This window comes from Biomphalaria glabrata, chromosome 2 (assembly GCF_947242115.1).
Source record: "Biomphalaria glabrata chromosome 2, xgBioGlab47.1, whole genome shotgun sequence".
NCBI classification, from domain to species: Eukaryota; Metazoa; Mollusca; class Gastropoda; family Planorbidae; genus Biomphalaria; species Biomphalaria glabrata.
Window position 1 is genome coordinate 50,999,684 of NC_074712.1, and position 12,114 is coordinate 51,011,797.

General features: G+C 33.6%; 1 protein-coding gene and 1 long non-coding RNA gene across 6 annotated transcripts in view; one reads left to right on the forward strand and one right to left on the reverse strand.

Moving 5' to 3' along the window:
- Positions 1-6,837, forward strand: part of LOC106054770 (rab11 family-interacting protein 4B-like) — a 46,576-nt gene extending 39,739 nt beyond the window's left edge. For all 5 annotated transcript variants that reach the window (XM_013210787.2, XM_013210798.2, XM_013210813.2 and 2 more), the window contains 2 exons: positions 1,591-1,731; positions 3,120-6,837. In XM_013210787.2, the coding sequence (XP_013066241.1) occupies positions 1,591-1,731; positions 3,120-3,239 (261 nt within the window). In that variant the 3' untranslated portion in view covers positions 3,240-6,837. The remainder of the gene's footprint in view (positions 1-1,590; positions 1,732-3,119) is intronic.
- LOC106054799 (uncharacterized) lies at positions 6,511-7,859 on the reverse strand. The gene is made up of 2 exons (XR_008776664.1): positions 7,687-7,859; positions 6,511-6,922 (listed from the first exon to the last, which is right to left on the reverse strand). It is a non-coding gene; the product is annotated as an uncharacterized LOC106054799 (long non-coding RNA).
- Positions 7,860-12,114: the final 4,255 nt, after the last annotated feature.

Genomic DNA, 12,114 nt, shown 5'->3' on the forward strand with positions numbered 1-12,114 from the left:
CTTATATTTTAAGTTACGATTCAGTGTATTATTGCTATTGCAAAGACAACAATCTAATTATACGGGACCAAAATCTTTCATAGTACACTTGCATTGATAAAAAAGGGGGTTGTCTGATCTGTAATCCACTTCGGGAAGTTTCTTGTACAGCAATAAAGTCTTTAAATCCAGACGGGTTTAGTTTGACTGGCATTTACCTAGTGTATGGATTAACTCCTTTCCGTGGGAATAGTGTCATAACCTTACCGTTGTATTATATTCTAGACATATCTTTCCTTGTTCAGACAAGTCAAGGGCCCAGCATTACATGTCTTCCTGTTAGAATTTATAGCGTGTTCTCAGAGTTTTCCCGCCCTCACTTATTGCGTTCTAAAATGACTTCTAATTAAAGTAGAAGATAATAAATGGTTTCTTGTGGGCTTTGAAGTTTCATAGACAAGAGAATAGTTCTAGCATGTTTAAAAGATTATTTTTGTGTTAGTTTCTGTACGAGTCATGAGGTGCAATGAGGAAAAACGCAATGAAGGTGCAAGTAGCACTAGCCTATAAATCTGTCAGTGATTGTGTTGTTAATAATGGTGTAGACTAGTTAGTTTGGGGGAAAAAAAAAGGGGGGGGAGAGCTTGCGTTTCCTAATGGATAGGTTCCTGGCACTTGACTAGGGCGAGGGGGTTGATCTAATATAGAGATGAAGTAAGTCAAACAATTTCCATACATCCCAACCTTTACGCATACTGTGAGCATTTCATTGAATTTTTTTTTTCAAAACTAGTTTGTACCTCCTGTCAAATGTTTTGTGTGAATGTTGACTATACTACATTAAGTCACCACTCTAAGTCATCACACTAATTCATCACACTAAGTCACCACTTAAGGACACTCTGATGTCTTCTCCTGGTGGGCACATTGAATGTACTCTATACGTCACCACTCCAACAACACTCTGATATCTTACGCAGGTGAAGTTATTGAATGTACAGCATGCCGTCTCACACCAACCAGTCTTTTAATGTTGTTTCTTTTGTTTTTTGTTTTGATCTTTTTCTTGCATGTAGATAGACTTACCTCACTAAAGATCTACTTACCTCACTAGTAGATCTACTTACCTCACTAGTAGATCTACTTACCTCACTAGTACCCCACTTACCCAATTCATTAATTCCTTTTTTTTTAAATGTCTGTTAAGGCTTCATCTATTAATTTCTGCCCAACATAATAATCTTGAAACTTATACAAGTAATAAACTGAATTTGTAAAGACCAGAGATTGACTAATAGAATTTAAACCCTACAATTAATCATGTTTTATCTATTCTACTTTAAAAAACAACAACTAAACTTAACGTTTGTGCTAGTAAAAAACACATTTCTTTTGTCCAGATATTTGACCTCAATGTTTACAAAGTTTTGTGCTTGCAATTGTGTTCTCTTCAAACCACTGTCAACTTCATTGCCTTAAATGTTATTGATGGTGCTTCAACATTGAAATGTTTTGTGTCATAGTGCAATGTGTTGAGAAATAATTGTATGTGATAATACCAATTAACCTGCCGATGTCTAGATAAACAATGTAATAAATCTTTTTTTGCAGGAAAATAAGCATTTGCATGACTCCAATGAAGAACTAAATGCCCAACTGTTGAACCAGTGTATTGGGGAAGGCAAATCTCTGCTGCACAACACACAAGGGCAGTCACTGGCACAGGAGTTGGAGCACCTGACTAAAGAAGAGGTTAGTGGTTAAATTATATTTGTTTTTTAACTTTTTCAACAAGTCTTGCAAATCTAATTTAACAAATCTTGTTGCCATGCCAACTTCTTGATAAACACAATTGAATTTCCTTATTTCTTATTGCATAAAAGTGACTTCGAGTCTTTACACCGTGGTGACATTTACATAAATAATTTCTGTCTCTTCTAATTCTAGATAAACAGCTACATTGATCAGTATTTAAGTATATAAATAGTGTGTCAGCTGTCATACTTTACTTTCTAGTATTCCCATATTTTATAGTAGATGCATTGTACGAAATCCTTATATCTATCAACTGCTACTTGTATGTCTTATAGTATAATTTTACATTGTTGAACAGTTTCATTTTTAAGCTTCTAGAAATCCTACATTCTAGGTTTTTATCTCTAGAATACCAATTTTTTTAATTTTTTTAGACACAGACATATTTCTTTTAATAAAACAAAATGCAAGGAAATTTTTAGTTTCACAATAGAATATGCATCCTGTGGTTTGGGACCCCCCAACTCAAGAAAACATTAAGAAACTGGAACAGACACAAAATAGAGCAGTGAGATTCATAACAAATGAATATTCACACTTGACTAGAGTAACACCTTTAGTTAAATCACTAAATTTAGAAAGCCTTCAGGATAGAAGACTTAAAAGTAAAGTAGCAATTATACATAAAACACTGAACCATAATCTTCAAATACAAAAACAAAATTTAATAAAATACTCAGAAAGACACAAAAATAAAGGAACATTCCTCATCCCATAAGCTAGGACAAATTTGTACAAATACTCCTTCTTCCCTAGTGCTATTAGAGCATGGAATGGGTTCCCTGAGCTAGCCAGGAAAACCAGTGACTGGGCAGAATTTAAGTCATTGGTTAATATGCATGACTGAATGCATGACGTGTAGGATGTAATCATCTTCTTTTTTGAAGTAACGTCTGTATTATATAAGATAAGATAAGACAATTACAAGTAAATAGATGAATGAATCTGTAAAACATAAAGTAGCAATAATATATTAAACAATAAACATAACTTACAAATACAAAAACACAACCTAATAAAATAGTCACAAAAACACAAAGATAAAGGACCTTATCTTATTACATATGCTAAGACAATTTCATACTAGTGCTCCTTCCTAATGCCATTGGAGCATGGAACTGATTACGTGGAAAACAAATGTCTTAGCCGAGTTTAAATCTTAACATGCATGATTATATTAACCCATGAATATGTGCAGGATGTAATTATCTTCTCTTTTGAAGAACATCTGTAATTTAATCTGTTTACAGCTTAGATCTACTGTTTAATCTATAATTTTCATTTTGTTCTTTATTTCCTAATTTACTTTCTCAATTTTCCATAAGCTTTTGGCTCAGCTCAAGTTGGAGAGAGATGTGAACTTTCGTCTCAAGCAGTATGTGGATCACATCATTATGACCATCCTGGAGAAGAATCCATCTCTGCTAGACATCACTCACAGATAGACAGCTCAGTGGTGGGTTAGATTGGTCTATGGAGGACTATAGAGTTTACACTCAGCCCTCTCTAGCTTCAGTTATTTATTGAAGAGTTTCAACCTTTACACTTTCACTTTCGCAATAAAGAGGAAACCAACAGAGGATAGATCAGCCAAATAAGAGTTCATTTATGAAATTCATAATTAGCTGAGATGTTTGATATTAGATGTGCTTTTTGTAAAGGGGCAAGCTTGTCATTACAAGTGCATTGTTCTTTCTTTTAATGTGCATAACTAATTATGCAACACCCTTGTATATTTGTAACCGTTGTTTTATTATAGTCATGTCATTTTATTGCATATTTATGTTTTGATTAGAAAGCATGTGAGATAGGTTAATTAATTGGATACAATTTCATGAAGGACCTTTTAACTAGCTGGCAAAGCATTAAAACTTTCAGGCAGTTATGGGACTTGACTGACCTGTTTTGTTATAACATTGCTGTCTGTTGTTGACTCAATCCTGTCACTCTCTGCATTCCATTTATTTAAGTGCTGATTCCTTGGAGTCTGCTCAGCCTTATTTGTGTACTTACATGCCACCAAGATACAAGCTCATATGTAAACACTACATTGAAAGTTAACTGGCCTGAGGTGAATGCAGTAACCAGTTAAAATGTTCTAATTCTTAAAGAGATGGTCTATATATTTTTTCCCTTATGTAAATAGCACAGCAATGAAGATACTGTAAATAAATATTTTACATGGTATTTTTATACATTATAAATACTTCTGTTTTCTGTTGACTTGAAATTGAAGATTGAAAATAATTGTCACAAATTTATTAAAAACAAAGCTTTCTGTTTTTGTTTCCTGCATATTTTTTTTATTCATCTTTAATGCAAGTTAATGTTTTAAAAGTTTCGTAGCATTTTGTAAGCCACACATAACTGCTTATAGTCAACTACTATTTACTTATCATTATAAAGTAGAATTTCATCCTGGAGAACAGCTGTGATAACTAAAAGGATACGTTTGTTTTAAAGCTCCATCATATTTTTATCAGGTAATATTTTTTTAGCATGTATAATATATATTGTCTTATAAAAGTTGTGAAAATTTTCAGAGAAGGATTTTAATTACTTTTTCAAGTATTTTTATTTTTTCGATTTTTATGACAAAGAAAAATAATATTACCCTGAAATAAAGTAGATCAGTGGGGCTCAAACTCCTTGCGCCTGAGGGTCATCTTTGACATGTGTGTCATGGGTCCCATCACAGCAAACAAATTATTGAATTTAATTGAACCTATCTTCTACGGCTTAGAAACTATGGCACTCTGGGCAGAAGTTTTGAGTGATTGGATCAGCTTCAGATCAGGTGCTAGATATGGCCCGCAGGACCCAGTTTTGGGCATCACTGAAGTAGACTACTTTGTAAATATTGTTGTTGTTTTTTTGAGTCAATGTTTGTCATAAATATATGTGTAGATCCTCAGTACTAAATGTGATTAAGAGGACTATGTCTCTATACTGAAAAGATGGAATTTATTTTTAATGGGATTTTTATCATTGGCAACTCAAGTGGAGGGGGGAAAAGTGCAGAGTAATCAATTGATGGCATTGAGTCTGAAGATTAAGAATGAGTGCAGTGTTTCCCATGGCTACACAAACACAGTTGTGACCTGCATCCAGGTAGAATAATATTTGAACAGAATAAAAAAAATGCCAAAAATTATTTAATATTTAAACAAAAACATTTGGCACTACATCACCTACCCTTAACTAAGCAATAGATCTGGGACTTGAAAATGTAACGAATCCTGTGGGTGACACAAAGTTCTAAAATAAATTAATTAATAATTAAAAGTTCAACTGTAATTTTGTATAGAGTCACTAGATCTTATTCTTGTTAAAGCCAAGCACAAATTATATGTATCCATGTAGTCCATCAAAGAAGATTTTGTAAAAATGTAGAAAAATTGAGTTAAGGCTAGTTTTGAGTTGTGGTTCAGTACCCTTTTATTTTTTCTATTTGTAATATTCCTGTGTTTTTCAAAGCTATTTAGATCCTTTTTTTTTTTTTCGATTTCCCTAGTTACCTAACCTACACATTGTTTCTCAAAATGAATTAATGATTCATTCCTAATTTTCCTTTGTTCATAGACAATAACATAGAATGTGCAGTTAATATTTTTTTTTAGACATAAGGAACTAATGGGATATTTTTTAAAACGCTAATATTTTGTTTATTTCAAGTTTCATTGAGTAATACCCTTGTTGTTTGAAGCTATATTGACATTATAAGGTTGTGATAACCTCAAGATCACATCTTGCTCAGAGAATATGTGAATTGTGAATTTGTCATTCGAAAAGAACAAATGTAAATATTAACAATAGAATGACATAAGGAAAAAAAAAAGATTTTGTACATTTACACTTTTTGTTTCAATGAAGGTTTTTTTTAGAAATGTGTCAGCAAGTTTGTCATATTTAGATTTTGAATTGTTACTTTTTTTTTTAACTATGAAGTAATAAATGAGAATTGTTTCAAGAACTCTACAGATTGGGATGTTTACTTTCAAGCTGAATAATTGAAATATCAAATACTGATGAAATGATTTTTTTTTAATGTTGAACTAAAAGTTGTAAGATAAGACAAAGGAAGGAATTATTTGGAAAGTTTGTTGTTTTTTTTTAATTGCAACCTTTTTGTGTTTTTGGATGTCCACTAATGACTTTGTGAGTTTTACAAGGCCCCGTGGTGGAGTTATTGATGTCCATTTCTGAGTTTAACAAGACCCAGTGGGTGGAGTTGTCTTTTAATAACTTTCTAATTTTAGCAAGGTCAAGTTGGTAACATTCTATGTCCATTAGCAACCTTCTGAGTGCCATTGGGTAGTGTTAAAGTCCCCATGTGGCTTTCTAAATTTAACACTGAGTTTGTATAGAATTCAATTAAACAAAAACCTCATTGAAACATTTACCCTCTAGTGTAACAAATACCTATTTTTTTAATGAACATTTCAGTCAAAAGATATTTTGAGTTATTAACAAAATAAATAATTAGCTGTTGCTTTGAGAGAGCAAACATAGAAAAAAAAGCTGTTATCATCACCATTGCTTTAGCCTATCATGAGACTAACAATGTAGGTATTGTATTCTTACTTAACAGTGGACTTTATTCACTTATAGTTTCCTGTACATTTCTCAACATCTCTGTGGACTTAGTTCTTTAGTTGCTGGACTTTCCCTTTATTTCCCCCCCCCCCCCTTTTTCAAACCACTTCTACTTTAAGCTTTTATTTTTTATTTGTTTGCTGAATGACTTTTTCATACATACAGTTTAAAAATATTCTGTATTTTTTTTTTATCATGTGTATGAATTCTTGTTAAAAGATTCTAAGAATGAACTATTTTACAAATTGATTTGGCTTCAAGTAAACCTGATTATTTTAGAGCATCATACCATACGTTATGTTATTTGAAGATCACTCCACTAATGAGGTCTTGTTTGTTTGTTTTAAAATTGGTGGTTGTGTGTGTGTGTTCATCAGGAATGTACAAACCTGTTATTATTTATTTCATGTCTCTGGTCAATAAATGAATCACCCTAACAACATTGAATTACACTTGTGTCATTTATTAGCAGTCTTTTTGTTGTTGCCTCTATGGATGGTTAATGGTACATGTAAAGACTCCAGAGAGAAACCTGTTGGTGGATTTTTTAAATTTCTTGTAGAATTTCCTCATCATTACTTTAACCAAATGCCAAATAGAATACAAATGCACAAAACAGCACACACACACACACACAATATACATACATACCCATTTTTGTTCTAAGAGCCTTAAGTTGAACTGAACCAATTCACCCAGTTTGTAAGTGTGTGTGTGTGTTTACAGTATACTTGGTGTTTTCAAGGTGGCCACACTTTGTCATCAGTGTATCTATAATAAAGAAATGCCCTTGTACCTTAGCGAACTGATCACTCCATATGTCCCTCAGAGAGCCCTGCACTCAATGGTCTCAACGCTTCTAGTGGTGCTACATTTCTCCTTTAATAGCTACGGTCTGGAACTCACTCCCCACTACATTCAAGAAGAACATTAAGACCTATCTGTTCAAAACTTATATAGATTAGTTTGTCATTTTAGCTGTCGTGATTATGTTTGTAATGTTATCCTACATTTTGTTTGTTAACAGCGCTCCATAAATTAAATTATTAAATTTTCATTATTACTATTTCATGATATTTGAATTAAATATAGCCTACAGTCTAGACAGTCTAGTATTCAATTATTATATTTTTTTTTGTTAACAATAATTTAAAAACTTCTATATAAAGGTAGCTTTCTTGGTTGAGATGGTGAGGCTGGCAAAACCAAAACATGCAAACAAAAAACGTTGAGCCAGTGATTTGAAAATTATCAATTACTATGGTGACCTGTTCTATATATAATTAAAATAATTACCACTTTTCGTCAAATTGTCAACATCATATAGGTCAGTGGTTCTTTGCATAAAAAGAGTGAACTATATAAAATAAATATTGAAACATATTATTCTATTATCATAAAAACTTGCTAGAATGTGTTAAAGGGTGGGTTATTTCCAATGATGATTTATATACTGAATGTACTTAGAAGTGTAGACCCCCCCCCCCCAAAAAAAAAAAAAAAAAAATTTATTGTTGAATGGTATTGTAGGAACAGCTAAAGTGTGCAAGAACTTCCGCTGAACTTTGACCTTCCACTCACGAGCTTGAGACGATTCTTGACGAAGTCATCAAAACTAATTGTGCAACCTAGTGACCACTTCCTGGACTAGCCCGCCCCAAAATTGTGTCGCCTGTGTTCATTTAGGTCTAATAGCGAGGCGGGTCCGCTGTGAAGGGATGTCCGCTCAAAGAGATGATTGCGCTTTTCTCAGGAAACTTTTTTTTTTGTAATGGTGGATTGAAGGGGAAAAACAAAAACTAAGCCAAATCTTGATGTTATTTAATTTGTTTTATCAGAAATTTGTGCTGATAAGAAAAAAAGTTGTTTCCCTTTCAGACCTTGTAGTCTATAGGACAGATGATGTAAAGATGTAAAAATGATGTATGGTTTCTGTTGCCTACGGTTAACAAGGGTGTTATGTGGCCAGCACAACGACAAACCGCCTTTACTTTTTTTTCTCAACTAATGTCAGGCAATTAGAGCATGGTGGATTCAAAGATCCCGAAATTAAAAATACCAGTCTTTACCAGGACTCGAACCCGGGATGCCCAGTTCGGAAGCCAAGCACTTTATCTCCCAGCCACCGCGCCTTCTGTGCTAATAAAGATTCAGTTTCTTTTTATGCGCCTGGTTAATGTCACTACATGGTATTGTGTAATGCCTGCCCGGTGACGCTGGTCAATTTAAAGTGACCATAACCATATGCCCGAAATTTACTTATGGTGAAAGCAGTTAAACAGTACCGAAGCCTCGTGGGGAAAGAAAAACTGTTCCCACTTAATGTGTCCGTCATTACTAATATGTGTTTTCACGTGTACGTAGATAAAATGCTTTGGTGTCGAGCTTTTATTATTCTTGGTGCCCTGCGAGTTCATTCCGACATGTGTATATCCGGCATTTTTTCAAACATAAACTTTGAGAACTACATTAACTTGTGATAAATGTAGGTTATGGATCAGCAAGTGTAATTATTGTAATTATAAATAGTATAGATCTACTTATTTGTGGGGGCGGGGAAATGTTGGACTTGATAACTAGAGACTTTCACGTTTGTAGCTCTTCGGGTTGACATGAATAGAAGTAGTCGAACGCGTTCGAAAAAAAAAAGGTTCTTAGAACCCCGAAGTTCTATAGACCTACCCAGCCTCTTTAGAATGTGCAGGGTTTATTAAAATTCCTTTTGTGTCCTTCTTTCCTTCAATACATCGACCTAGTTTCAATGACTTTAACAGTCAAATGCATCATACATGGCAGCGTTTGTCAAAATTTAACTCTTGATGCCCCTCACTCCCAGCTATGGGTCGAGATCCTGGCCATAGTTTGTCTGCGTTCTGATCTTTAGCTAAGAAGTCATTTTCCTAGAGCAGTGCTTCCCAAACTGTTTTCCGTGGAACCCTTGTGTTCCACGAGGCCTGAAAGGTGTTCCACTAACTACTGGAATAATTAACTTGTAGGCCACCATGTAAATTAATCGCTCTAAAAAATATAATTAAAGTGTTCCGTTAAATACTCAGAATGTGAGAAGTATTCCGTTAAGCAAAAAGTTTAGGTAACAATGTCCTAGAAAGAAAAGCGCAGGTCATCAGTACGTTTGGAAGGCACCGTGAAGACATTTGACCTCTCTGACGTAAAAGAGTGATATAAACTGAATGGTGAAGGGGCGTATGGAAATGTCTTCTAGAAAAGAAATGTTGAATCGATCTTATTGCCGACACATTTAGCGACAACAAAATCGGGAAAAACCAATAATTAGGAGATCAAACTACGACACTTGATATTACAATGAACTTTTTTAAACATCTTTTAATAATGTTTATACTAAAAAAAAAAATAGATTTATAATAACATTGCAAGCACAACAGATTTTTTTTTTATCTATAATTTTTTTTTAAAAGTCTTCTCTCCCAGGCCAGCACATCAATCCTCCTCCCCACACCCCTTTTTTATACACACACACACCACGCCCACACACACACTTTGAGAAGCGCTGATGTGAAAACCCTAAGAGAAGTTGAAAATCAAGCAGACTCAGGCACGATTTATTTGTGTACCGTTTTCTGTTTTGTTTTCTTTTTTCTAGAAAATTAAACTGCACAGCCATCTTTCGTTTTTATTTCTGCCCGTGTTTAATGTTTATCTGTGCCTGTAAAAAGAGTCTAGCTAAGTTTAATTCTCACAAGATAAACCCAGATCTAGATCTACCTTGTTTGTGCTGCCATGTTGTTAAGATTTTATCGGTAAATTAACAGCAAACAATTAAGTCCAGGAGTTTTTCAATGTGTCATAATGTTTTGTGAGTCTGTGCGCTGGTGGGTGGGGAGATGAATGTAAATGCGTTGATTATTTTCTTTCTGTTTCCTTGTGTGTTTATGTTACTGCACAATTAGATCGATATATTATATTGGTTATAGGCCTACAGATTACACTTAATTAATCATCGATAACGTATCAGATAATTATGCTATCAAATACTTAAATTGTAAACAAAATGCATGTATTAGTTTTCTACTAAGTAACACAACTAATTTTAAACATCTAATTTATTTCTGTACATATAAATCTTTATTCCACAAGAACGCCAGTGTCCGTTATTAAAGATAAATCTTATTTATATTGCCCGGTTACATAGACAATAACTTGAGGGCCTGTGTCACAGATTACATTATAGAATTGTTTGTACATTTCACTTTTGAAAGTAATATAAGCCCTCGACATGAGTCTCGGGATTTAATCCTCAAATTTAGACACTTGACGTTCAAGTCAGGATTTACCCAAGGGACGTAATTAGTATGGTTGAAATCTATTGGTTGATTTGAATTTAAACAAAGACATTTTTGAAAAGGGTTAGCGCCAGAGAATTGGCGGTAGTAAGAAGGAAAAGTCAGTCGATAAAATAAGGTCCTTGTAGTCAGTCACGTTTCTAGGAGCTCTGTTTGAAAAGCCTTTGTAATTTGTAATATGCTCATTGATTTGTAATTTGTACATAAACTGTACTTACGTTGTAGTTCAAATAAAGTTCCAGAGTTTTGTTTTATCAAAGAATCGTCAATTGTGATTCTAGATCGTCATTTTTGTTAACTATTGAATTCAAGTAAAATCCCCGGCATAACAACACATCGTAACATCGTGCATGTTGTTACATCTGGCACAAGTGTTGTTACATTGGCACTCTCCGACAAACAAAAGTTCATGGACAACTTTTAACGAAATTTATTCAAGATCTAGGACCAATTTCTAAAACTCTTCAAAGGAACTTCATTCTTATTTAACGGAGGACAGAATTTCTGTGTTTAACAGGTCAGTTGGTTATCGATAAATCATTTAGATCTATAAAGATTTTCGTTAGAGTTACGTCTAACTCACGAAATCTATTATTATATGTAATTGGCAAAAGGAGTAAGACCAATATACATAATAACTGGCAATATAAAAGACCAGTAAAGCAAATAACTGGCAATAAAAAAGACCAGTAAAGCAAATAACTGGCAATATAAAAGACCAGTAAAGCAAATAACTGGCATTATAAAGAAGACCAGTAAAGCAAATAACTGGCATTATAAAGAAGACCAGTAAATAATCATTTGTGCAGCACAAAGTAAACAGAAGACCAGATTTAACCAACTGTTAAACCAGTAAAAAGTACATCGGCTCAATAGATCTATATATTCAATCATACGACTCCAGTAACTACAAGTCTACTGTCAAGAATTTATTAGCAAATTGAGGCTTCAAGAACTTTGTCACTAGATCTATATTATTATTATTATATCTGAGATAAAGCCAAAATCCAGATATCGAACATTTTGCTCCAATACAAGAAACTAACAAAGAAATTAAATATGGCCTCCAGTTCCAGAACACAACGACTCTTCGAATTGATAGAATTAGCCAAAGAAAAGCAAATGCCAAAGCCAGACCAGTGGGCAGAGAGACAGGAAGAAAAAGAATATCAAACAAAGATACGTCAAAAAGAAGCAGAAAAACAAAGAGAATATCAAGCAAAAGAACATTGTAACATGACTTTAACAACAGACATAATAGGTGAAGCCATAGCTTTAGCAGAAAAACTCAACATTCCTTCACATGAACGAGAAAGATGGTTTGATAATAAATTAGCTGAGTTCGACAGAGAAAACGACAGAAAACGGCAAGAAGAACTAAAACGAGAATTATTAGAATTGA